General features: G+C 39.9%; 1 protein-coding gene across 1 annotated transcript in view; it reads right to left on the bottom strand.

The window, feature by feature from the left end:
• znf644b (zinc finger protein 644b) overlaps nucleotides 1–27,460 on the bottom strand; it is a 34,177-nt gene extending 6,717 nt beyond the window's left edge. The window contains exons 1-3 of the mRNA XM_065956082.1: nucleotides 27,333–27,460; nucleotides 5,062–7,743; nucleotides 3,021–3,545 (exon numbers count right to left, since the gene is read on the bottom strand). Of these exons, the coding sequence (XP_065812154.1) occupies nucleotides 3,021–3,545; nucleotides 5,062–7,729 (3,193 nt within the window). The 5' untranslated portion in view covers nucleotides 7,730–7,743; nucleotides 27,333–27,460. The remainder of the gene's footprint in view (nucleotides 1–3,020; nucleotides 3,546–5,061; nucleotides 7,744–27,332) is intronic.
• Between the last annotated feature and the right edge of the window lie 347 nt (nucleotides 27,461–27,807).

Genomic DNA, 27,807 nt, shown 5'->3' with positions numbered 1-27,807 from the left:
GAGTTCACGCAGTAATTTCATTATCAAGCAAAACTGTCAAACCGCCCAGTGTGTGCTCTGCAGTCGTCTTCCACCTGGTTTCATACGTAGCGTCTGATTTGCACTCTCTTGTTTGAAAAGTGTTACCAGTGAAGTTTAACACAATCCTGTGACTTCAGGGGGGCTTTTTTCACATGCACCACCTCCCGAGAATCACAAAGGCTTCATAAAGTACACACATGAAAATCACAGATCTGTTAGTCCTCGACAGAAAACTGGCAAGGACACTGCTGTGCACCAGGGCCTGTTAACAAATATTTAGAGGTGGGATGGAAGAAAATATTCTACACAATCAACCTGGTTTTAATCTTTAATTATTACTAAAAATGTAAGAATCCCAGGATTCAATTAAATGTATCAAAGTAGTTTTTCCATGCTACAGACTTGTTCTAACTAAAACACTGAAGTCTTTGGCTTGTGGTAAAGGTATAATGTTCACTAAATGATGAAACTGTTTTATTGTTCTCATCCTAATTGTATCAAAGATGGTAGGAAGTCATCTTTAGGAGAACATTTCAGTTGAGTAATTGGAAACCTCTAATTCTCGAGAACCAGTGGTGTAGTGCAGGAAATGCACAGGTATCGGGGGATATACTGACTTATTTTTTAGTCTCCACTGCAAACATGAACTTCTAAATCCCCTCTGAAGCGTATCAATCATTGGGTAGTATGCTGCAACCTTTACCTTGGATTGCAAAGGAACAACCCGCCCTACTCTGGCAATTGCTCAATTGGCAAATACTCGATGTTGCGTTTTTTTGGTTGGTTGGGTGAGAATATCAGGGTGAGCACATCAGAGGTGTTGTAGGGTGGGTCATACTTTGCCAACTCATAGTCAGGTGACTGGCGTGGAGAGATGGAGGGCGGAAAGAGCCTCAGAAAGTGGCCGAGTCTGTGGGTCTGCAGCAGTGGCTTATTAATTCACCATCTCTTCAAAGTTTTGCATATTTACATTAGCTGACAACTGCAGAAAACCAGAGATATGAAGATAAACTGAAAAGTTTGGGGCCCTTGTTACTCTGTTGCACCGCACTTGTGAGAACGTTTCAATCGCTACAAACAGCAAAGTCACTGTCAGGACTACTGAAAAACCCTTCCCCTTACATGGCCAGAAGAGTGAAAGCCTACAAACATATTCTCAATATAGATGGGTCAATGATGCTGCTGTTTGAGAAGTGAAGGGCAAGAGGGCAAGCCTAAGTGAGTGGCTAATTAGCTCACATTCAGTAGTAAATGTCACCTAATGACAGTATCAGGATCAGTGTCAGCTGCCACGTGCAGTCAGTGTTCTGGGGCAGTAATGTTGGTTCTAATGTCGTAATATTTCGACTAACACAACATCTTATGGCAGGATTAAGAGAAGTCTGTTCTTTTCATCCCTCACCATGGGACATCCGCTCCTCTCTGAGTTTTTTTTCTCTCACATGGGATTCTGTGGAAGTACAACTCAGAACAGCAACTGTCTTTCAAATTAAAAAGTAAAAAATAATGCTGGTTAAAACATGTAGGGGGCAGCTGAGTACTGTAACTTCTCCTTAGCGGGCAACAGTAGGAAGACTTTCTTGCCCTCCAGGTGGGCGATTCCATAAGAGTGTTATGTCAGGTGAAAAGTATGAAGTATGTCTGTTATGTTCAGTAAGCTGAGTACTCGATTGTGTTGATTTGTACACATTTTCAAAATCCCGCTGAGGAATAAGGAACAGTTCCAGTTCAATATGCTGAATGATGTCATTGTCTTGGCCTAAAGTTTGTGGTCTAGTATGGACTGTAAAATCTGCATCTCTTTAACTCATGATAATTAAATAACGATCCTTACTCTCTGAAGTTACGTAACAATGAACAAATACTGAAGACTACTTTTAGGTGGACTAAACATGCAAAAGCATTCTGACATGTCACTGTTTCTAACGCAGAGTTTCAATCCTGGCATTTTGGGAATAAATTAAGAGTATGAACATTCAAGGCACCAAAAAACAAGAACCATACATTTCAGTTCATCATAAAACTCAACAAAGAGCAATATTAAACTTTCTCAGCATCTTTTTCAGTACCTCACTAGATTTTTGTTTTGGACCGACATTAAACGAAAGCGTGTAAACACGGACAATGAGCTTCCAACTCAACATCAAGAGGACTTCATCATTTTTTCATACAAACTTCAAAGGCTCTGTGGCCACATTCAAACCTACAGTAGTGTTTTTTTTCTCACTAAATCAGATCATTGATATGGAACTATAGACACATTGCTGACCTATCTTCTATCTGCAGTACACAGATCTCTGTGAACAGATTCTGAAATCTGTGATCAACTATTGAGGAAATTCAGAGGAGCTGACGAAAGCATCTGCACTTAAAGTAGTGAATTTGTTTGTAAAAAAATAAAACTGCCCAACTCTTCATTAGTGGAAAATGGGAGTTTGTTGCACCTGCACTTATTTCTTAGCTTTATTTACTGACAAATCCATTCTTACAATAAATTACTAAAAGAATATTTGGGTATTTAGACTGTTGTTGTTCTGATGTCGGTGTTTGAACTAACTGAGCAGTTATTTAGTGTAAAAGTTGATGTGCATGTTTTGGAAATGCTTTAATGCTTTTTTTGAGTTGTTAAAATCCTTCAGTTCAGAATATTTAAAATGTGGAGCTTTTCTTTCACTAAGACTTATTTATTAATTTCCCATCAAATAAACACATTGTTGTATTTCAATTCCCCACCTTTATGACTCACAGGACCAATAGACTAGCTCAGAGTTAATGGTCATCACTGTGTTTATGTTTACATTTTCTCACATTGAGTGCTTTCAGATACTGTGAACAACAATCAGTGTCCACAACAAATTTGTCTCTCTCTTCCTGCTTTAAGGAAAATGTAAATGTGAATAAAGAATCAAATAGCACTCTGCAAGTCACTTAATGGAAACTTCAAAGGGTTCAAAAATCTAATCGAAATCATGTTTAGTGCACAAAAAAAAAAGACTTACTTTGAGGCAGCTTTGGCTCCACTCGGTAATCTTCGCTCAGATCTCTGAGCTTCCTGGTTTTATCGACTTCCTGGTTGATTCTCTCGTTTCTCTGTGTCATCTGGAGTAGTTGAACCAAAGTGCTTTGGGAGGCCTTGGTGCCACTCTGTGCCTCTACCTCGAGCATCTTCTCTTCTTTAAAGTCTATCTTCTGTTTTGGTAGAAAGGGATGTGGACTATTTATTTCATACTGGATTTTGACTGGGACGCCCCTCTGCATGAAGCCCAGGCTTTTGCTCCTGGTGAACTTCTGAGAGGCAAATGAGCGTGATGGGTCCTGGCTCCCGTTGAGGACTTGTAGGATGTTTCGATGTTCCTTGTTGTCCTGTAGCAGCTCATGTAGGATAGACAGCGGAGATTTGCTGGTGCTGGTAACACCAATTCTTTTCAAGTGTCCTCTTACATGGTTAGTGAGGCCAGTCTTAGAATCAAACTGAGACCAGCACAGGGGACATTTGTGCTCTCCTTCTGATTCCGGCTTAACAGCTGTAATATCAGATAAAGTGTCAAAAGTTTAAATAAACGAATAGAAACCCAAAGCAATATTTATTTGATAGTAGAAAATAATGCATAACCTTCCAAAATCAGTATCGCATATCACAGCTGCAAACACAAGGCGGCTATTACTCATATTTTTTATGATAATTTAAATGGCCTTTTAAAAAGTAGGTGATCTCATATTGATTCCGTGTTCATTCTTTCGTTTCCTTTGACACTAATTGCCTAAATTTTACACATTTACACATAGAGGAACAGCAGTTTAGGCCACAGGAAGATGGTTGTTATGCAAAGAAAGCATGGTCAAGACAGAGAATGGGAATATGAAGGCTAAGCTGAGGTCAAAGATACAGATAACAAAAGAGCTAAGATGTTACAGAGTTAGCTGCTCTGTGAGGCTGAGCCCGGCCACAGCTACGCTACGATCAAAAGGCTAATGTGAGTGACATCACTAATGAAATAAGAAGCAAGTTTTTCATTTCGTTATATTAACATGTTAGCATCTCTAGATTTCCTGATAAGCTAACTTGAAACATTATGTAAAGGCTGATTTCTTTGAATTGTAAGTCTGTACCAGATTTTAATTAACCAACAGTTTTTCATATATTTTAGTCTAGACCAGGGGTGGGCAACTGGCGGCCCCCATCAACCCTCAACGTGGCTCTCGGGTCAATTTGTACATATCAATTAATTGGAAACATGATGAAAACATGACAAAATCTGCCATGAAAACATGAAAACCAGAAATATGTCCATAATAACATTTGATCAGTGGTATATGTTGAGTTAAATTTGAGACATAATTGACTGTAATCGTTTTTGTATCCTACAATTTGGCCCCCTGGCAGTGAGAATGAAATGAATGTGGCCCTTGCTGTGACCAAAGTTGTGGGCCAATTGGCATCGTCACCTACAGAGACAAACTAGTTATAGTTTAGCTGACATTATTGCAGGTCTTGAATGACCATCCTGATTTCAAATTTGGATCATGAAGTTTCTTGAGTTATTATGTACTCAGGAGCGTGACCAAAGGGGCAGCCAGGGATGGCATGGGCCCCCCTTGAAATCTGATTGGCAAGTCCAGGTGCCACCCCAAAATCCAAATCAATGATTGGATATTTGCCTATTCAGAGGCCGGACTTAAGTTAAAATCAACTATTCTGGATGTTTTCAACAGTCTGCTGGTAGTTTTCTTTACGTTTAACTGTAGCAACTTTTATGCCATTTTCCGAGTACTTTAAATAGTGACTTTTGCACATCCTTTCTAGCCCCTAAAGAATCAAAGGGTAAGAAATTGAAATTCATTTGTGTATGTGTGGCACCATAAACTTCATGCCACCCCTCCATAAGTCAGTGCCCCAGGTGGGCCACCCTAGTTACCTGTATATATTAGGTAATTTTTTAAATACAATAGGTTGTCTATTAATTTCCTTTGTAAAAAACTTTGTGTGTGGAGTAGTTAGTTTGTAGTTGCATTTGATATTCGTTGATCAGATGCTTGTACCTTTCCTGACTGTCCTCGGGATCCTCCTGCGGAGTCGTTGCCGATGATCCTGCATTGTCACCTGCTCTGGCGGAACGATGTGTCGAGCATTATAGCTCAAGCCAACTCTGTGCAGGTGTCCTCTCACGTGATTTGACAGACCCACTCCGGAATCAAACATGGCGGGGCAGTATGGACAGGGCTTCTGTTCTACCCCTGGTGAGGGGAAAACATCACAGCCCTGACTTGTAGACGTAAAAGGAGGCCCTGGAGGACCATCACACTCTGTGGTTTCTATATACTCCTCCTTGATGATGAGCTGCTCTATGTCACTGCAGTCTTCGTCTCCCCCATCCTCATCCTTGAGTACATGGGGGCTTTGGTCTTGGGCTGAAAACCGCTGCCTCTTTTTGAAGTACCTACGAGCATACGGGTTCCTTTCATTCTCGTTGCTTTCCAAGAGGCTCCCTGTAGCTCCGCTGGTGTCATCACTGAAGTTACTGCTGCCCTCACAGCCTTTATCCATCTTCAGATCTGCAGCATTTTTCTTGTGCCTCTGGCTAAGCCTCTGCAATTTATAACCATTCTTATTGTCAATAGATTTATGCAAGGGTGTCGACATTTTCCTAGTTAATGGAGAGTTTTGGTCTGCTTTCACTTGCAAAGTCCCACTAGCCCGGTCGTTCTTTCTTTCCTGACAGAACATCTGGTCTAATTTAGGATTTCTTGCTGAGAGTAAAAAATCAGCATTTGCAGGATAGTTTTCCTGCTTTGTGCTGCCAAAAGCCTTGCAGTTATCGTTTTCACCATCTTCCTTCATGCAGGTAAAATCACGTGCTGAATCTAATTTTTCCGCAGGTTGTAGGAGTAACTTTCCATGCCGGTCCACCCTCCACAAAGATGGTGAGTCAGCGTTTTTGGTGCAACCCACTTGGTGCCGAAATTGAGGGAAAGTAACTGTATTTTCATTGGTCTTTTGAATATAAACGTCCCTCTTTTTACTGGAACAGTAGGGGAAAAAGGTCCTAGTTCTGATTGGTTTAGACCCCTCAAATCTTGGCTTGTCTGCAACCATTTTTAAATAACTGTCATTTAATTTGTAATATTTCAACTCAGATTTTCTTTCCAAAATGTCTTTGTCTCTGCTGGTGAAAAAACTCTGAGGCTTGTCCACTTCCTCTGCATCTTCAGCATGAGTCCTGAGGTTAGGTCTCTCAGAGTGTGCAACATGCAAGTGTGCTTCCAGTGCCGGCTGTGTCAGTGTTACGTAGTTACACTCCTCACAGAAGTAATAATGCCTCAGATTCGTATGTTTTTTGGCGTGCTGGACAGAGATTTTAGGGCAGTTACAGGCGGATACACACTGAGGGCACTGCACCGTGCGGCCCCTGTCTTCCACTTCTGTGGTTTTGAGACCTTTGATTTCTTCCATAAGTTCTTCCAGCCTGTCTTGGTGAATAATGATGTGGCTCATGAGGGAGTTGCTATCACAGAACAAACGCCCACACTCCCTGCATATAAAAGGCTGTGAAACATTCTCACTGTTCACCTGATTATTCTTGCCTAAATGATACATCATATGTCTATGGAAATGTCCTTCTTCCTTATAATTAACATTGCACTTTGTGCATGAAAAGAGAAGTGGATCTTGTTCAACTTGTTCTGTCTTGAGCTGTTCTACTTTGGGACTCAAACTGTCTTCATCTTCAGGGTCATTTTCCTCATTACCGCCTTCCTGTGCTGAGCTATAAATATGGTGCTCAGAGTCTGAAGCCTTGTTTCTAGAAGGACCTTTCAGGGGAACGATGGAAAACGTAATATCAGACTGTGTACCCAAAGAATCATCTATGTTTGCCATGGCAACATTTTCAACATCATTACAAGCGCAGACACAGAAACGTCGTGGGCATGTGTGATTAAAACTGGTGTTAACCTTTTCCGTGGAGCCCGTCATGCTTTGTACGCGTGTATTGTGCTTCCTGGCTCTTTGGTGCATCACTTTGGTCTCGAGCCTTCTGTCATAGTGCAAGAATCGCTCCCTCGCTGAATCCCATCTGATTGCTTCAGCATCATCATAATCATGCGAGGCGCTCTCTGACCGTTCTGCGTCCCGTCGGGATCTTGTTTTCATTGTCTGTTTTGTCAAAGGTTGGCTAATGTGCATTTGCTCCGCGCCGTCACCTGACAATGTAGAATAGGCCAGTTTAGACTCATTCTCCTCCGAGTGAGACAGTGGCGTGTTGACACCTGGCTGTGTGGCTGGTGTTTTTACGACGGGCCCTGCTGTGTTCTTCCAAGCGTCTGATTGAAGCTCACTAGGTGGTGGTAACACCTCGGGGCGTGTGTCCTTCTCCGCTTGCCACGCGGCATCCAGGACATTGTTGGATAAAACAGTGCCTTTGTTCAGGACACAGTGTACCTCTGAGGTGGGGTGTGAACCAGGTCCATTAACAAGTGCTCCTGAAGGCAATGAATTGCCTGCATGGGGAACAGCAGGGACACTGCTGTATACAAATGGATTCGGCTGGGTTCCATTTAAAGGGTTTTCGTGTTCATCTGAGGACAGACCTGCAGCATTGTTCTTCAGGGAGAATGTGTGACTCTGTAATGGCTCCTGAGCACGACCTGGGCTGACAGACACAGATTCCACGTCTTTGTCCTTTTGTGCATCTGGCTTCAGATCAGACATAGTAGCACTCCTTTCTGAAATATAAAAAAATATATCAAAAGATTTTGAATTGTACACTTTATTTCCTGTAGTCAAGTAAAACAAGATATGTTTTTCAAGCATTACATTGCCTTTAATTTAAAAAATAATACAATTTAAAAGTGATGATATTGGTTCAGTTGTTTTTTTAGCTTTTCATCACAAAATGAGAGAGGTATTATTCTGCGCCGCATTATGATTTTCAACACCCTCTTTCCCCACCTCTATTCACAACAAACCCTGCTGTTAGCCCCTGAATACCCTGGTGAGGATACTTAATTATGTGAGCGTACCTCTGGGATAAAACCTTCCTGCTTCTCCACCTTAAGTTCTCACTCGTCTGCTAAAATTGACCAATTTCCATGGGAACAAAGTACACCTCCAATGAGATCATATTGCGTCTTATCACTCTGTGATGGTGCAAACACAGATCCCAGCATGAGACTGTTGTTACTTGAATCCTGACAAATTGACAGGCGCACAATCTGTCTGTAACGCAAACAAAGACCGACCCACAAAATGAAAGCATATGCCTCTGTGCAAACACTCGGATGGATGCAATAATTCTCTAATGAATACTTGGATTTGGGCAAGAGCAAAATAATCTCTAGTATTTTTTTTTTTTTTAATTTATGAGCTGATGTCTTTGAGTGATTAAACCTGATTATAAGCAGCTTGAAATAAAAACTGTGTATGCTTCATCTCTCACAGATGACGTTGTTCTCCTCCAAAGATTTTAAAATGTATGCTCAGAGGATTTGACATCCCGGGCTGATCGTTTTCTACAGGAAGCTGTGTTGCTAACGAAGTGGTAAATTCAGTGTTAATGAGTGGCTTCACTGTTACCACCTCGGAGGTAAAACCTTCCAAGCTCCATATTCTCCCCATCTGTTATGGTGTTAGAGGTTCGAAAGGGGAACAGACGCTCTGCATTTACAGCGACCTTCATTATTACCTCCAAACGGCAGGGTGGCAAAAACCATCAAAATATCTTTGTTCAAAGTGTGTGAGGCTCATTAGCAGCCAGCACACACACTCTATCATACTATCTATATATATATATATATATATATATATATATATATATACTGTATATGTATAAAAGCACAGAAGCTCGACAGAAATATAATTTCTTAAAAACTAATTTGCTTCTATTCACTTCACTTAGTCAATGTTAAAAGGCTGACTTTGCCTTGCCTGAAGATATTTACAGGGATTATAAGATTTAATACAGTTAAGCTGTATGAACAGATCAATCTGCTATGAGCCTTCACTAACCCGGTGTGCTGTTTTCCCCGAGACACTAGCCTCGATTTTCAGTTTGCTAAATGAGATTTAATGGGGGCATCAGCATTGCTCACTGTTTACAAAAGAAAACACCTCACAGCTTTGTATTGAAGAGTCTTTGGACTTTGACTTTTCTCTACTTGCACAGTTCACTTCTGGTCTTTATTAAGTCATCTGAAAAACAGGATGTAAACTCGTACATCGGCCCTGCAAATAACTGTGATAGTAAGATCTGTTACATATAACATGTCCTGGTTTGACTAAAGTATAATAAATATCCACTTAGTGGTTCTCTCATTAGGAACAATGGTACAACGATATGCGAAACGATACCGCTCCTTAGTGCTCTACCACTGCATTCCCTTTACCTCGGAACTCGGATCTCGAAGCAGGTAAAGACTCACTAAATTTTTGAGTCGTAGAACTAATGTTGAAGTCTGGATGAATATCAGCCTGATCGTGCATTTTTAGCTGTGCAGTGTTCACTGAGGCATTATGACCGATCACAGCCCGATCAGCTGCTGCTCCATGATTTTCTGGCATGTTTGAAATTTTGGTTCTACAACTGCACACACTCGCACAATGAGAGCAGAGCCACACATCGATTCAGGAGCTTTTGTTTCCCTGATTGTGCCTGCACAAACTAGGCCACAGTCCTCGACACGCTGGTTGTTTAACTCCAAGACTGTGATGATTTGGTGAATGACAAATCTCTTTCCCGTCTGTCTTCAGCTGTCCTATCAATTAAGGCAAAAGGCCATAAATAATGTTTAAGAAAAGAAACGTACATTGTTACATTACTAATGAATGTAAAGTTATGTATCTTCAAAAGAAGTCAATTTCTAAACCATGGGATTGATCCTCTGGATCAAAGTCAAGTGTTTCTGTTTTATCTATGGCTCCAAACAGCCGACTCGAGCAGACCTTTGTATCCTAACTTATTCAAATAACTTCAACAGAATATTTCAGGGTGGCACCCAGCACTAATGCCAGAGGGGAACCTATAGCGTCACAGTTTGTGGTGCTGGACCTCTTTCCAAGATGCTGGATTGGACAAATTGGGAGTAGAAATTTGCCTTGTGAGTCGGTCTCGGTCGTCCCATCAACACACGTGTGACACTCCTTAATAAAAGACAATCATTTTTAATTTGTAAAGAAATTATTGAGCTTGTTGTATTGGCAACAACTGGATTTTACAGTTGTGTTTCTTAAACTACATTAAAGTTTAAGTTTTCATTTTGTACCAACAGAAGAAATGAAATAAGTTAAAGTTAAAATGATCTCCTGCAGCATGCTTTGACGTTTGGTGGGCTGGGAAGCGTGCCATGTACTCACATCACTTTAGTCTCAGAGTGCGCCTCACAACCTCAGCTCATGTCAGGCTCTGTTCTCTTTTATCTTCCTGTCATTTCACACCATGCACAATCTCATTTCAGGAAAATGCTTCATTTCTCTGTGTAACATTTGCCCTTGATTTTTTTGTTTTTCCTGAAAAACTTGTTTCATTACACCACAATGGGTAACTGTGTTAGTCATAACTTTTGTCAATGTTGTGATATTTGCAGAAGTAAATGACCTACTGGCATCAAAATAACACAGATAAATATATTTGTGCCAGTATTTTCTAATATTTCATATTTCAAGGACCTTTTATGCCTGAAAGTTGAAATCTAAAGCTGTGGAAAGAGTATATCTATATATTGAGTAAAATAAGCCAAGGAGCTAGTGTAATTTCTTTTACATAAATATGTAGATTACAAAGTTTTTAGACATTTGATATATAAAGATGAACTATGATATCAGCACGTTATTAGTACCAACATTTTGTGGATGACAAAATTTAAGAAATATTTGTGGTTCAATACCAAACAGCAACCTCAAGTCTTGAAAAATGAAGCCAAAGCAGAAGTGCAAAATCATGCAGTTCCTTTAGTGTCCACTTGAGGCTGCTCCCTGCCGTAACTGATGGCTGACGTCACTCAGGCTTTGTCCATTAATATTTACAGTCTATGGTTAATACACAAAAAAATACATGTTAGCTGCATCCTAAAACTATAACCTGACTAGTCACTATGAAGGGCATTGGATTGAAATTCGTAAAATGTATTTGCATTTTAGACCATTCTGAAATAAAAACGAATGAAACACCCAAACTTTAAGTCTGATGAGGAAGACAATCGTTGGAGGAGACAGAGTTTGGGGCTGTAGAACTGTAAGGCTGTCGAGTCTGTGCAAGTTGCCTCTTCTCGTTCAACTGAAGACCCAGTCTGGCAGCACAATGGAGCCAGCGCTGAAAACCAACTGGGACCAGTCAGCCAAACCATTCTGACTGCTGGAGCTGTCTGTACGGATAAACAGCCAACCTCACATCGCTCTCCCATCGCCTTTACTGGAGAAATGTCTAAACAAGCGGAGCCACGGTCCCTCAAGCACGGCATTACCACAACTTCCTCAGCTAATGGGATCTATTGATTTATTTGACACAATGAGAATTTATGAAGCTGCCTCTTAAGTGTCAGCGTATCAAAGTGTGGCTCAAAACAAACAGAGATCCAACTTGTCACTCTTGTAATCCCAAAGGTGAGTGTTTTCACTCAGCAAAGGTGCCCCAGCAGAAGAGAACCCACACTGTTCAATTCTTCCTCTGCCTTTTTAGCTGTGCCGTTCTACACACAGTATCAAACAAGAGATAAAACAAGGGAAAATTAGCAATATGCCTAAGAATACTTTCCTCATTGTGACAAACTCTTTGATTTCACAGACAATGGTGAAAAGTAAAAAAAACGTAAAAAATAAAAAGCAAATAAAAAAAAACTTAATTTCTTAGAAGAGAAGCTAAAGAGAGAGGCTTCACATGATGTCTTTGTCTGGATTACGCTCTCTTTTATCCCTCTGAATTCTTGTCACCCAAAGGTCATTTCCATAATAATGGTCTCTATTCTCCCTAATGGGATTTTGGCTGTGATTATGTATGCCAGCATCTTGTGCAGACACTATCAGCCCTGTCATCCTGAATTGCACAAATGTAATTACACAAAGCCTTTGATAACTAAACAATGTAATTTACTGCTTGACTGAAAATATATACTGGAGGAATATGACTGGAATTATACACTAAAGGAAAACATATGAGTACCATAGGTCGTGTGTTGCATAGAAAAGTCTGTTCTTTAGATTAAGAACTAATTGAATGCTAATGTATGCTGAAACAACAGAAACACATGTTCAACAAAGCAAGTTAAGAAAAGAAACATATTCACATATCAGTATCTTCAGACATAACTTTAACGTTTAATGTAGAATTTTATTTGAATGTTTACAATAAAATATCTACATAAACTAAAAATGGACTAAACCTATATAATATATATCTTTTGATGATGAGTACTTACATTACCTCAAATAGTTCCAAACATTATCAAAGCCAGACAAATCTGTCATTTTTTAGTTGTTACAGGACATGTCTTGTCGTGGCAGAACCCATGACAGAGGCGCCATGACGGCAACAAATTTTTTTGGGATGTTGTATCAAAGACCGCTGCATGAGGAAGCAAGAATTGCTACTGAAAGTTGCCGTTTGTTTTGGGGGGGCGGGGAGGGGCAGAGAGTATCACTCCAATGATTCCCCCGCCAGCCTTGACGACATCTTTTGTCATTGTTTTGATTAAGAGCCCCCTGGTGGTGGGATCTACATACTGTGCCTTTAACAACAATCTTGGTTGCTTCGTTGCTATAATTCATAAACGAACTAAACTCCCATGTCTGATTAATATAAGGCAAAAAGATCAGTCAGCATAGATTTGCTTGGGCAAAAGGTAAAAACAAATATCTAAATTGACAAAAGTACTGTCAGAGTAATGATGAGATGCATGGTGGCTGGGTGTAGATAGATATAGAGCATGCATTAAAAAGAGGAAGTGAAACAAGAACTTCCAGGTCAAGAAGAAAAAAACTCATTCAAAATCCTACTGACATTGATAACTTCAAAATCACTTCAAATCCAGACCTGGTACATAATCGTACTCAACAGTATGTAGTGTGGTTCACCTTAACTGTCTTTATATTAACGTCATGTCAACTACAAAAATCTTATATTGTTGCGTACTTAATATTTCTGTTTCTAGAAACACAGTTTCACATACGCCAGAGACCACGTTGAGTTAAACGTCACAGCTTTACAGAAGTCAACAGACAAGTCAAGAGGCAGAAACTCTTTCAGAGGATAAACTACAGAAGGACAGGCACAGCAGAGATTACAGCTGAGTAATTAAATTATGAAGATCATTTGTGAGTAGAATCAATATATGGACCAAAACAGAGTAAGATGATATTTTAAAACTAATGATGACATCTTTAAAAGCAAGTGTTGTTCAGATGTTGATGAGTAGGGGTGGGAATTTCAGGTTAACCACTATATTAAATGATAAGATACAATATGATATGTGATACGGTAAGGGTCCATGACAATGATAATATCCCAGAACAATCAAATAATAATACATCAAAATATCTGTAAATAAAGATGTCTCTTAAAAAAGTCAAGTGTACAGTGAATTTATGCATTCTTTGCTATTTGGTGTAAGTTTGACCTCTAAAAATGTTTCATCCTTTAACTTCTTTTCACTGTAGTCCAACCTTCTTCTACTTTTATCCTGTTGTCAACTTCTTGTTTGGCCACTTCTGTTCATAGTACCCTCGTTCATGTCTCACCATGAGGAGTCATAAAGTAGTGATGCAAAGAGTCCAAACGGCAGGACTTTTGTAATATTTTGTTAAAAATCCCCATGTCCTATCTTTAGGCTGAGCTAGGCTAACAACTGACTGCTGACTGGAGCTTCACATTACCCAGACACAATTGAGTCTGGTGTAAATCTTTATAAATAAACTTTTCTCAAGATAACAAAGTGTGTTGCCCAAATTGTCAAACCATAGCCTCAACAAATCTAAATGTAATTGTATAACAAAACTCTTCTACTTGCATCATAAACTCTCATCCAAAGGGTCCTGCAAAGAATGGACAAAGACTGAACTGACCAGATAACTGATAGAACCAAAGGTAAGAGAGAGGCATGTCCACTCTAGGGCTGCTGATATTCCCATCTGAATATTTCTGCTTTATCATTTTTAATATTCAAATATATTCAATTTTGTTAAAATTAAGTAGGCTACTATTTACCCTATACGATAACTAAAGGCAATTTAACTAATTACTGCGGCACACCTTGCTCCCATACTGCACGTAATATTATCTATCATGAAGCTTTGGCAAAGAATAACATTTGCTTGGACGTATGCATTGACCATCGTATTTTTAATATGTCCTAAACAGAGCAACGCAGCACGACGCGGCTCGCCGTTTTTTACCCTGATGCACGCCGTTTCTATTTCCCTCTCTGTCGCTCACGTCGACAGACGAGTGACAAGGAAGGTAGGGGCTCTACAAGACACTGACACTCGCTTTTCTCATTCAGCACAGCTTGTTAACCAATTATCTATTTATAACAAAATGACATATTCGAATGGCAATTAAATATTCAAATATTGTTATTATTTTAAATTTTCGAATGTAATTCGATTTTCAAATTCCGTTCCTGCAGCCCTAGTTCACACTTATGATACGAAACTAAGAAATATGATACCATCCGGTAAGATACTATGCAATACGATACCATACAATATGATCTAATACTATGCAATACGATACCATACACTATCAATACTATGTTTGTCAAGACTAGAAATACTTGGTCATAAAGGCCCCAAAACAGAAACTTTTTGAAACACTACTGACCCCATTTGATCTTTCCCAATAGCCAGAGTTCAAAAAAGCAAGGACTTTTTTTTTTAAAGTGCCCCTCAACCTGCCCCTGACAAACTTCTCCTTTTCCCCCTCTGCTCAAAAAGAGGGGGAACGAGGAATGGCTGTGATGCTGGATTTACTAATGAAAAAAGGTGAAGCGAGAACATTGGGAGTGATAAAAGGGGACAGGGAGCGAGTGACAGTTGGGTTAAGACAGAAGTCATGTTCAATAGCAGGTAGAAACATCAAACAGCGAGTTCACAGGAAACCCATGCAACCTTGTCTTGAAGGAGGATTTTCTGTTGTGTGGAGTAGATTATATCTGTTCAAGCTGCTGACACGGCCTCATTTGCTGCCCGTAGTGTTGGAGGGGGATTAAACGATATAAACTTTAAAGCTTTAAACAATACCTTTCAAAATTAAATGGATTAAGGGAGGGATGTCTGATGGGGATTTCCCAAGGCTTTGTTAGTTTTAAACTCTACTCCTTTTAAAGAGGGGAAGGAGAGAGATGAGAAAAAAAAAACAGCGGTTAGAAATTTCTCAGGCATGTGACCGTTTTAATGAGGCTGCTCTCACGTTGAGGAGGGCAGCGGGCGCAGGAGGGCTGCCAAGCAGATGGCTCTCATAAACATCATATCTGCTCTGTTTAGATACATGACTCCTCATCTTCCAACACTGAGAGGAAAAACAAACCCCACCACCACCACAAGCACTACCCACTTGCCCGCTTTTGGCAAGCTGTGCCGGCTCGTTGAAATGGCACATTTCCATTTCTTGCATTTCTCCTTCATAACAATATGCATGAGCTGTGAGAGTGATATACATAACCTCTAATCTGTTATAAGTATGCAGAGGAGATGCAGCGATTGCGGCGGTGGTTATTTTTGTTTAGCGGCAGTTAGGATGTTGACTTTTATTAAATGTTATTATTACCATATAAGTGAAAGTACACACATACCAAGCAAGGCAGAAGTTGTTGCTATCATTAGGAATGCTTTTTCTCTGCAGTTGAGATGGAAGAAAAATGGAACATATATATAAATATATATCAAACTTTGTTGCTGCCGCTTTTCTGCAGACATGTGACCATTCAGATGAAAGGGAGTCGGTGTCAAACTACTCTCCGAATTGAGGACAGGCTCCACATTGCTGATCAGACATCAGTGAGCTTCCATTTGGAGGCATGTCAAGAATCGGAGGATGAAATCTGTCATTATCTTTCTTTTAAAACATAATATGAATGCAGAAATGTGTGTGGGGGGGGCTCGTGTAGTCACTAATGGCAACCAAAGTGAGTCCTCCGTAGTCACCTCAGGAGTTCTATTATTGAACCAGGACACACAACTTTAACTGGATCAAGTGCTTTGTTTACGGCCTCTGATTGGGTAAAGAGGCCAGGAAGTGGCTAAAATAAGCAGCACTTTGGGGTTGGAGAAGTGGACTGAATAAAGGGTCTGTAGCGAACAAAGAAGTGATTCTCTGAAGAGAAAAGACAAAAAAAAAAAAAAAAACCTGCGACTGTCAAAAAGTCAAGCAGAATTCAGAGGGCCAACAAAAACCTATTTATCTCACTTTATTAGGAAAAGTGGACAGCTCCAGCGCAGTAGCCTTGACAGCAGTGGGATTCCCTTGTCATTTCCCAAGGTCCACACACTCACACTTACACACACACACACAGACACATGTAAGACGATTATTCAGTACTGCTCGTCAATTGTACCTTTTCAACCCGGATCAATGAGTCGTCTTGCACCAGGGGCCTGTATCAACGCCAGTCATTAACATGTGAGTGGCACTCTATCAGCTCCAGCTCCAAATAAATCAAAGGGTCGGCCACAGAAGAAAAGGGGCTAATATTTCCTCAATAACCCCAGAGAGACACCATGGAGAGATGCAAATTGCCTCCCAGGAGACCCCGGGGGATGTGAAGGAGAAACTTGCTGGGAGGCAACGGGAAGCTAATGAGTATAATGGTAAATGTATACAAGGAGAGGGAGAAAGCCCCCTCTCTATTCATACCAATTAATACAATCTTATCAATGGAGGTGTACTGTAGAAGGAAGGCCCGTGTCTAGCCCTTTGCCCTCCTCCCCACTTTCCACCTCGCAAGCGTCTGTATTATTCAACGCGGGCCCAGCTACGGTCATTAGCCCTGTGGGAGGCTGGGCCAGGCCTGGGGAGTTAAGGAGATTTTAAAAACCACTCACTCCTCACATCAAAACAAATCGGGCCGAATCAAAGGGGCTCAAATATGTCCTTTCTTCAGAGGGGTGAGGGAGGGAAGCTGCCATTGTTGTCAAAGCCGGCGTTTTCTGCAGCGTCCATGTACTAACGCAAGAGAAGAGCAAGATAGCAGCGGATAGAAAGAGCTTCCTCAATCATCCTGCACTTGAAGAAACAAAGGGGATTACTGATAATTATTATGTCATGACATTAAATTGTATAACTTTAAACCATAATGGTGTTAAATGCCTTTGCATAATGAGTAGAAAATGAAGGCATCGATACTTTTAATTAATTAAATGGTGCCTACTAACTGTGACATTTAAGCTTTCATTATTTTTTATCGCTATCATTAGCGGATTAGCAGGATTTCTTTTCTGTCGCTTGTTAGAGAAGATCACTTTTATCACTGACACTGAGGGGACTGACGCTTCAACACAGATCTGAGCTGGTGAAATAAAATAAAAACATGCAAACTATTTCAAAAACACTTAAGAAATCACACTTCCCAGAAATTGCCTTTAATAAAAAAAAAAATCTAAATTAATGAAACAAAAGGCTTAAAGACCTAATGATCATAAACTACTTGCTAATTAGCATGCATGTCATGACACAGCAACCATTAATGAGTGATTGAGAACATCATGTTGTCTCCCTGCTTTCTTAAAGTAAGTTACTCATCAATTATGACCTTATTATTAGGCTTGGTATTGGTCTAATTATACAGTAGGACCACCAAACCGAGCAAAGCATGTTGAGTAATTCACTTACAGGTCATTTCTCATCTATCTTCAATAAGCAGTCATAAGCATGTTATCAAAAGTAGAGACAGATTATGACCAAGAAGAGTTTTTCAATGACTAAAAGGCCTGTGTGCTACAAATGTGCATCCTTATGAACATCTACTAAATAGATCAACAGATAAACCACAACTATTCAAACATATAACTTACACTTCTCTGGGTGTTTTTGGAGCGCTCATGAAAAATCTGTAAATATAAATGTAGTTTTTTTCTTTGTTGAAGTTGTTTCTGATGAGTACATTTGATTGTAACAACTAAACCAGTGCAGCATGGGGCGCTGATAGCCTAGTGGTTATGTTGTGCACCCCATGTACGGAGGCTATAGTCCTCATTGTAACGGCTGTGGGTTCGAATCCGACCTTGGCCCTTTGCTGCATGTCACCCCCCAGCTCTCTCCTCTAAACATTTCCAGTCTCTTTTCAGCTTTTGGCAATAATGCCCAAATAAATCCACTTCAAATATCTACTGAAATCACCAACCATCAGCCTGAAAACTTGAAGTAAATGTGAAAAATTTGCCCAAAATGATCATAGAAAACATGATTCCCATCACTATATGTGATAACTTTACTTTAGTCACCTAGCCATGTAAAGAGTGCCCAACACTTTCTATCAAAGGTCAAACAATCCCTGATGAAACCTACAGTGTTCCCTGTGGAGGTGTCATGCAAACTAACAAGATATCTTTACATTTACACACAGAAAAACTAAACAGGGAACCCATTCATCCCAGCTTTCTCCATAGTGCCACCAGTGGTGTAAAACTACACAGTGGCCCTTTAAGTTGCCTCTCAATCGATACGGATGAACAGCTGAAAGAAAATCAAGACGGGATGTAGTTTAGGGAAGCATTTGAACTGTCTGAAAGGGCAAACAAATGCTTGAAAAGCAGAAAAAGAAAAATGCCTGGATCTATCATTTTGAAGGTCATTTATCAGGGTGGAAAAATAAACCTGACAGCAGCTGATTGGAGGAGGATTTGCCTCTCAGAGATCACCGAGGGGACTGAAATGAAGGTTAATCACTATATAACTTTCCACATGTATAATCCTATACTCCACATTTCATCGAGCATGGCTGAAAAAGCCCTCCGTCAGCATAATTGTGCCTAACCTGTGCCCCGCGTGCTCAAATCTCTAAAATATCACATCCAACTCGGAGAATAAGTGGGAAATTAATGAGGAAAGTGCTGAGCTCAACCTCAGGCAGGTATCACTGAAAGGGTTAGCCGCCTCGCAGCTCATGTACAATAGCTGCTCGCTAATCCAAACCCTCAAAGACAGAGGTTGTTTGGACTTCAGAATTGTTCTGAGGGATGAATACACGACCAGAGTGATTTGACACTCCTGCTGACGAGGGTTCATACGGATCAGGCCGACCATGTATGAAAAACAATAAGTGTTAGTGTTGTAGTTAAGATGTGTTGCTGCATTAAGGATATAAAGGTAATTAATCCAGATACTAATAATGTAATTTCATTTCATTATTCAGTAAATATATTGACTTCATGGCCAGTTCATCTGTTAATAACATGATGGATTTTACTTTGAGTGCGTTATTTTGTTTCAGGTTTCTTATAATAAAAACTTGCATCTAAAAGTTTTAAAATCATAGGATGTTCTCTGAGTCATTCCTTTTATTATCTTCTTCTGCCTAATGTGATTTCACAGGCTGCATTAACTACAGTTGCATTCAATGCATCGTCCCTTTGAGCGAGGCCTGTGAGGATCAGTGATCATATTCTGCCCCTTAGTGGAGAAAGAGGGCCATAACCTGTGTGAAAACAAGATGACAGAAGACCTTGTGAGCTGCAGAGCAGGGATTGTGGAAAACTGCAGCTTACAGGGACTTCATCCAGCATTTGTTGGACAGAAAGCAATCTCATCAGCCCGTCCCGTCAGATTTTAAGTAGCTGCAATCTTAGTGTCCTTTAAAAACTAACTCCTAAACAAGAGGACGGTCACATCTCTACAAAAGCTGAGTGCAGCTTAATTTACATGAACATGCAGGTTTGTCAAAGTGATAAAAGATCAACACTAAAATAAATTAAATCCAACTTTTGTGGATTTTTCACGACATGATTTGGCTTCTAAAGCTGCTTTTTAAAAAAAAAAAACATATTTCATACAATCAAACTGTGGTATTTGTCAGAGAATTAAAAACATGAGAATGAACCCTCATCACAGGAAAGTCATCCAATTTGTTTTTTTGCAGATTGCTCTCAGCTCAGCTGCCGTTACAAATTAAAGAAATAAAAGTGTTTCTTCATTCTGTTTGCTACAATGGCAGCCATGATGAAGGTTCACTGATATGAAGTGAAAGTAGAAAGACACATTTTTAAGCTCAAACTGAAGAACAATAGCTGAAATGATTTGTACTTACTTACACCTGCAGTATGCACGTGTTAGACTAATGAAATGTTTCTGATCCTTCCTGTGACAACTATCAAGTGTGAAACAATAAGATGCTTGAAATGTGATCTAACCACATACAACATATGGATACAATAAGACTGGGATGGGGGCACCGGTAGCCTAATGGTTGGTGTGTGTGCCCCATGTGCGGAGGCTGTGGTCCTCCAAGCGGGCGGCCCAGGTTCGCAAGGACCTGTGGATGTCATTCCCCACTCTCTCTGTCTCTGATTTCTGTCTCTATTTAATGTCCTATCTCTAAAATAAAGGCTTAAAAAGCCCCAAAATAGAAACCTTTAAAAAGAAAAAGAAATGGGATGGTTGTATAATGTAAGTCCTATAAGGTCATAAAGCATGGAGGTTATCAAATCTTACGTTACAGTCTGACTCAACGTTAAACATTTTAACTGATGCTTTTAATAGATGGTATTCCATACATTTGCTTCAATACTATTTTATGATATCTGACACCAGCACATATAGATACAGGCATTCAATAGTCATGAAATGATCATGTACTACAGAGATGAGACGACAACATTGGGGCTGCAAATAATTATTTTCTTATTGTTAGTGATCAAAAGATTATATATTTTTTCTATTTAAGTTCATTGTTCGGCCTTTTTGACTTCTTTTTGACGTCGGCTGGAGGGACACAGGAAATGCTGGGAGGAGACAATGTGGGGGCTACATGCAGCAAAGGGACCAGGTCAGACTGAAACCCACAGCCACACAATGAGGACTACGGCCTCTGTACATGGAGCGTGCAACATAACCACTAGGCTCTTAAGATATTTTTAGGTGAACGATCATTATGTTGGTCTTTGAAGAGTCACAAAGCGGTGAAGAGTTCTACAGTACATCCCTTTTTGTCCAAACAACAACCTAAAACCTGTAGATATAGACTTCACTCTCACATCAGATAAAGAATGGCTGCAAGTCTTCACAGGTCAGAGAGGAACTAGTTTGGTATTATAGTTTGGAATATAACTCAATACGCTTAAAAGTTCTAAATGGTTGACAGGTTATTTTCTGTCATAAGGTTACATCCATAGGCCAGTGTAGGTATGTCCTCAATGAAACAGAAAGAATCGATTACAAACATCCTTATTTAACATTTATAAACCGAGTATCACAGCCGAGTTACATCAGAAGAAATACAAGCTACAAGCTCAGAACAAGTTCATAACACAATATTGGTATTTTTCACATTTGCTGGTTTGTTGTCCAAGATAAAAGGCAATCTGTTTTTGTTGCTAATCTTTTAAAGGAGGTCTATTATGCTTATCCATATTTAAATACATGTAATGTTTAGGATGTTGGGTGTCCGTACTAAACCTTGGCAAAGGTTTTTTAAACACAAGATGCACAGCTGTTGGTGTAATCCCTGGACGTTGTTTCCTGCTGCTCTGAACGTGAACGTTAAGAGAACTTGGCGAGACTTGACCAGAACCTAACGTCAGGTTCCGCCGACATATTCGAGCAAAGCATTGAGCAACATTGTAGGACACGCCCACCCGGAGGCTCACTCAAATTTCCCTGCGACTGCAGATAGAGCGGTCCCAGGAAAGTGGGCACTAAGAGAGCGGGGGGGGGGGTCTTCAAGAGTATCAGATAAAGAAGGAGGTCTTTGAGCTACACATTTCGCAACACTACTCAATAGGGGTCCAATGTTCTATTATGAGTATATCCATGAAGGTTCAAAACAGTTCAAAGGTCAACTCACTAATGATTCAGCGTTTTGTGGAGTCACAGAGGAAATGTGTTAAACCGTATTAGACCTCTGAGCTATGCTCCTGATTTAATGATCTCATGATGAATTTCAAAGTCGTGACAATTTCAGCACCAAAACTCCCAATAATGTTTTACATTTTAAGAAATTGAACAAAGACAGGAGGGTGGTAAACACAAGTTGTGTGTCAGTGATTCTGTTTCACACTGGAAAATAATCAACAGCCAGCTTGTCACTCTCTGCAACCTGCCAAGCGTAGGAGTGGGAGCACTGACACATGTTACTGACATCTCAGATTTAATTTGACTGGTAATCACACCCAGCTATAGTTTCAGAGCATTTCACACATCTGAGCTACAGTTTCAGGTGTTAAGCCGGTAAGGAGACATACAACTGTGCCTCTGAATGATAACACCTTTTCAGAGACGGTGACATTTTGGGTTTGTGCTCTGCCATTGTGATTATAATAATGATAGGAGAATTAGACTCCACACAACACACATTTTCCTGCTTTTCAATTTTAATTGAAACACTTCACCCAATCGGATAGATTATAGACTTGTGTCACTTCACAGGAGGTCACCTTGTTGTTATTTAGACAGAATTGTAAACAATGAACACATAATGTCTCTCCTAATACGAGACAGAAATCCACTAATACACCCGTGTTTGTCAAATCTGAGAAAGCGGATGCAGAATATTTCGCAAAACAGTTTATGAAACAAAACCAAAAAAAAAAAAGGAAGCGGTGGATGTGTACTTGCCAGTCTAGGTTGAATCACTGATTACACCACATGGCTCCAGAAGAAAACAACTGTAACAGAGACAAATGGTGAGAAAACTGTGACAGACACACTCTGTCTCTCAGATGATATGTGTCTCTATAAATACACACTCTGTTCTGGGAGACTTAACTGAAACATTGGGACATTTAGTATTAAAAAAAACCCATCTGAGAATGATTAAAACAGTGTTGAAATCAGCTACAAGTTGATTACTCAGTTGACCAGAGTAGATATATTTGAATGAATATCTAATATATCTGACAGCTCATCTGATGTAATGATATATTTATCTGTGTGGGGAAATGTTTCTTGGTTACAATTGTTGTCTTGATTTAGCAATGGTATGACTCAATAGTTGGAAAGAAGATAGGCCCGCACACTTGCTCAACTGTTGCAAAAAAGGGTGTTTTAATGATCACATCACTATGTTTTGACCAGAGGTCTTCTTCAGGTGATAATTTTTTGGCTCAATAGTTAACAATACTCTCAGCTAAGGGTGGAAATCAAGAGTAACTCACAATATGATACAATACCACGCGATACAATACCTCAAGATACGGTCAGGATATTATACGACATGATACAATACAATACGATACGACATGATATGATACAATAGGATACGATACTAGGGCTGGGTATTTCCCACAACCCCACGATACAATGCGTATCACGATACAGATGCAATGATGCGTGATAAACACTGGTTTTGGATAGTGACCATGTCCTACACAGGACTCACTACAATCTAACCTTTATCCAGGTTAGTCCCATTAAGATCAAGGATCTCTTTTTCAAGAGAGTCCGGGCCACGAACAGATCACACAGTTTCAACAACTAAAACTAAAACTCATACAGTACACTATTCATCAGCTAAAACCACAGCATATAGAACGTTTGGATTCAAGACTTTTCACTAAGGAATACATTACCCTACGATACCATACGATACGGGATACATGGTCCAAGATCATGATCATATCGCAATAAAGGGATTGTGCAATAATTGATATGATGCAATCCAGAATGATACATCAAAATATCTGATTAACTGGAGATTAACAAAAAGGGTTGAAAGATTGAAGTGCAAGTAAAATGTATTTGCAGTATGTACTGTCAGTTTGGTGTCATTCTTTAACATCTGTTGTCTTATTTTTATTCTTGTTTAATCCAGTTGTCAACCTTTCATTTTCATTATCCTCTTGTATGTCCTATGCCGAGAGCTGAGGAGTCATAAAGACGGGATGCAGGGACATTTGTTTAGAGTGCTGTATTGTAAAAATTGATGTTTGGCACCAGCTATTTCATCATTGTTACAAAAGTCAGGACAACGATATGTTGCAGCATCAATATTTTGTCCCACCCCTAATCTCAACACCCTCTGCAGCACATGTAGTGAACCATCACAGGTAAGCGGGCCATGCTCTGCCCTAGAACCTGTTGACAATGATAAAGACAGGGGCAGGTGCATTATGCAGGTGCAGCTACAGCTCCACCATTAACAAAAACTCCCAAGTTTGGCTACTTCAGTCTGCACTGGAAGATTCTTCTCCAGGCCTAGCTTGTGTTGTTGTTATCCAAAGAAACAGCAGAATACAATATTTGACCATGCCAAAGGTCATCTTATAGGGTAGTGGTGGGGGTAATTTAACAGTTACTCTGGGTTTAAGAGTGCAGGGGTGCCCATGTAGGCTACCATAGCAAAGAACTAGAAGAGAAATATTTTTAAGGTGGTGATTAATACCACAAAATAGGTGTCCCTTTGTTATTTATTATATGAAAAAAAAAGATAATATTTGACTCTCTAAATGAATTTTTTCTCAAGGCCACTAGGGGTCCAGTGAGTCACCTAGACAAAAGCAAACATAACAGGGCCCATTCTCTTGCTTACTACTGTACGTGATAAAATGTTCTATCATAGATGTATTGTAATCCCACAATGCAATGGAATAGCTTGAACCCCCTGTCAGAAACTAAATACGCTGTCCTTATTTCCCTTCTTCTGGATACATTTCTGCAGTACTCTGTGTTCTTGCTGGAGCCACCTGATTACTAAAATATCTCATCTCTGCAGCTGCTGCTCAGCTGAGTCGCTAATTCAGGCCAGTGTTCTCCCATTTAAGTAGTCCCCGGTGTGTTCGTTTAAAGCTGTGTAAGCAGCAGCCGGCCAGGCCAGTAGAGAACACCAAACTGTTTGCTATGCTGAGCAGTCGGGGATTTCAGGCATCTTGGTTAAAATATTTGACCTTGTCAACTGACATATAATCAATTTGTGGATAACATGCCTCGACCATCTGATTTATTTAGCCAGGCGGTTGACTCCTTTACTCTCTGTGGTATCTAATGCAGTATAAAACCTTCACTAGGCTCTTAAGCTTTCACTGGATTTTCTTTCCTTCAGCCATGAAAGGTTGTCCTTAGACACCTGCAGGGAGTGATGGACTCACTTATGTAGCTCCACACTTTGATTTTGTATTTATATATAAAACTTCCATTCCTGTTAGTTGCTGATAACATCTCAGTGTAAATAAAGTCTCCTGGTCCCTGTGTTGCTGTAGTTCTTCTACAATCAAACACAACATCTTCAAGCACAAACCATTCATTCACTGCATTGCTCACCTGCGGTAAAATACTAAAAATCCACATAAAATTCAATCAAACCTTTAAAAAAACGACCTACGTGATATTATCAAAAGCCTCTGAAGCCATATTGAATAATTTGATGTATTTGGCCCCCTTATTGCAAAGTAATCTCAACCAGACATTACATTTAACAAATTGATAGCTGGAGTTGAAAATAACTTTCACCATTAACAAAAGAAAGTAGAAGGAGAAACCGACTGGGCACTGAGGTCTGGACTGAATGATTGGGTCATACATCATAACACATATACAGCAAAATGTTGCTTTATAAAGCAGACAATTTACCAGCAGAGATGGAACAAAACATGTATCTATCCATTTATCTATCTGGATGGTGAGTCAATGGGACATCCAAACTATATAGAGCTAAACAGTGACCGCCCACTTTTTCGGTGACTCTGGTTCCAGAAGTAATTTTCCCCGTTGAAATCCTCCCTTGATTTTTTAACAAAATCCTTATATCAAGAGATTGGCATCTGGAACCAAGACAACCAGCTACCCCAATACTTGTGACTATAGAACATTTCATTCGGCACCAAAACGGCGTCAAAAACTGGGAAATAAGGCAAAGGTACAAGACTGTGTACATAATTCTATCCGGAGTCAAGGAACTATCCCACAATCCATTGCGAATAATATCATCTCTTCCTAAAAGTAACTTTTGTTCATTGTTATACTGGTAATGCAAGTGTTGTACTATCTTGTTGTTTGTGTTGAGGAAAATATAAACTACATTCAGTGTGGCATGACAAGGTTATTAGTACATTTCATGTTAGCTAACTAACAAGACTTCATGTAAAATCAAATCCAGAAAGTTGGCCACAACTTGACACCCATGATGTGTTTGTAGTTCATTACTGTCAAGCCGGCTGCTCAGTTGCCAATTTATCAGACAGCACCCATGTTGAGGTTATTTATGGAATACATGTACTGTATGTCCCACACATTTAACTAACTGGACTATTTGGCTTTAACATAGCCTAATAGTTTTAAGAATTTGAGAATAAATATGAAAAACTGTGATTAGTTTGTTTGGTGAGTATCATTTAAAATCAGAGATCTGAATGTGGCCTACCTAACTTGGATGCTTTTCATGTCATGTTCTGCTGTCCTCTTTCTAAACCATCACTGTGGTCCTGCACTGAAAAGGGGGTTAGACTTACTCAATCACTTTGGCATTTAAGAACGTCCATATAGACTAATTAGGCATTAAGAGGGTCTTTCCCCACAATCACACATAGCCTTGCATTAATATTTGTCGCACTGTTTTATTTCTTTGGCAGTTTTAGGTCAGATACGAAGACTACGGAATTGTAAAAAATATATTATGCGTAACCTACAGCAAAAGTTAATATCTCAAGCTCACATATATGTTGTTCCCACAAGTTATAAAGGTGATAATAAAGATAATAATCTGTAGAAAACAGATATCAACTTGAGAAACGACGTTTACTACAGTCATGTAACTCTGAATAAAATGTGGCTGTAAACTTTAACTTGTCTTTTGAAGTCAAAGCAGCTCTTTCTAAGCAGCCACACACAGACTGTCCTTCAGTACAAAGTGAAACATTTCAGCTGCCTAGCTTAGAGCTGCTCCTCTGTTTTGACCATACACTGTAGTCTATGCTTTTGACAGGCTATGCGACAGAAAGCTATCTGTTCTGCTCTGCACTCTGAGCCACAGACAGGAAACTCTGCCAGCTGTGTCCGGAGGAGAGACGTTTTGTTGCAATAACAGACTAAACCATCTAAAAGATGTAACAGATACTGATACACTGCAGTGTTCTCACTCTTCCCCACTGGCCCACGAAAGCGACACTGACTGATAACGACACCTGGCTGCGATGTATCACTGCGCACATCAAAGTTCAGGCTACACCCCTGTGTGACTTACCTTACCTCAGGACGACGGCGGCTCAGCTCGAGGTGTCCTCAAGTTTATCATTGCACCTGACATCGCAGCCCGTTCCCCCCCCTCTCTTCCACTGTCGCCATTTTGGTTCAAAAACACGCAGGTTGCACTCTGGTCCAGAGCAGAGGGATGTTCAGGGCGGATGATGAGACATGAGCGTCACTTTATACCGACTCACCTATTTCCAGTTCTGCTCCCTGAAGCGCTAAGACAAGCTGACTAACTCTCAAAACTACAGCAGGCGACAAATAGTCCAGTAATACTTTGAAACGTAAACTAAAAACATCTCTCGTCAGCCTGGAGTTTTATCATTTCATTGTTGAATTGTTTTATAGTGATTTAAATGTATTAATCTTTAACTCTTTATTTATTATTCATCAGTGCTTTTTTTTATTAGGCTATTTTAACTAGGCCTATATGTATTTTTGTTACTTTTTTTAATGTAATTTATTTTTCAACTAG

Source organism: Labrus bergylta, chromosome 6 (genome assembly GCF_963930695.1).
Source record: "Labrus bergylta chromosome 6, fLabBer1.1, whole genome shotgun sequence".
In the NCBI taxonomy this organism is placed as follows: domain Eukaryota; kingdom Metazoa; phylum Chordata; class Actinopteri; order Labriformes; family Labridae; genus Labrus; species Labrus bergylta.
The sequence above is the reverse complement of the archived record's forward strand: the minus strand, read 5'-3'. Positions and strand labels throughout refer to the sequence as shown.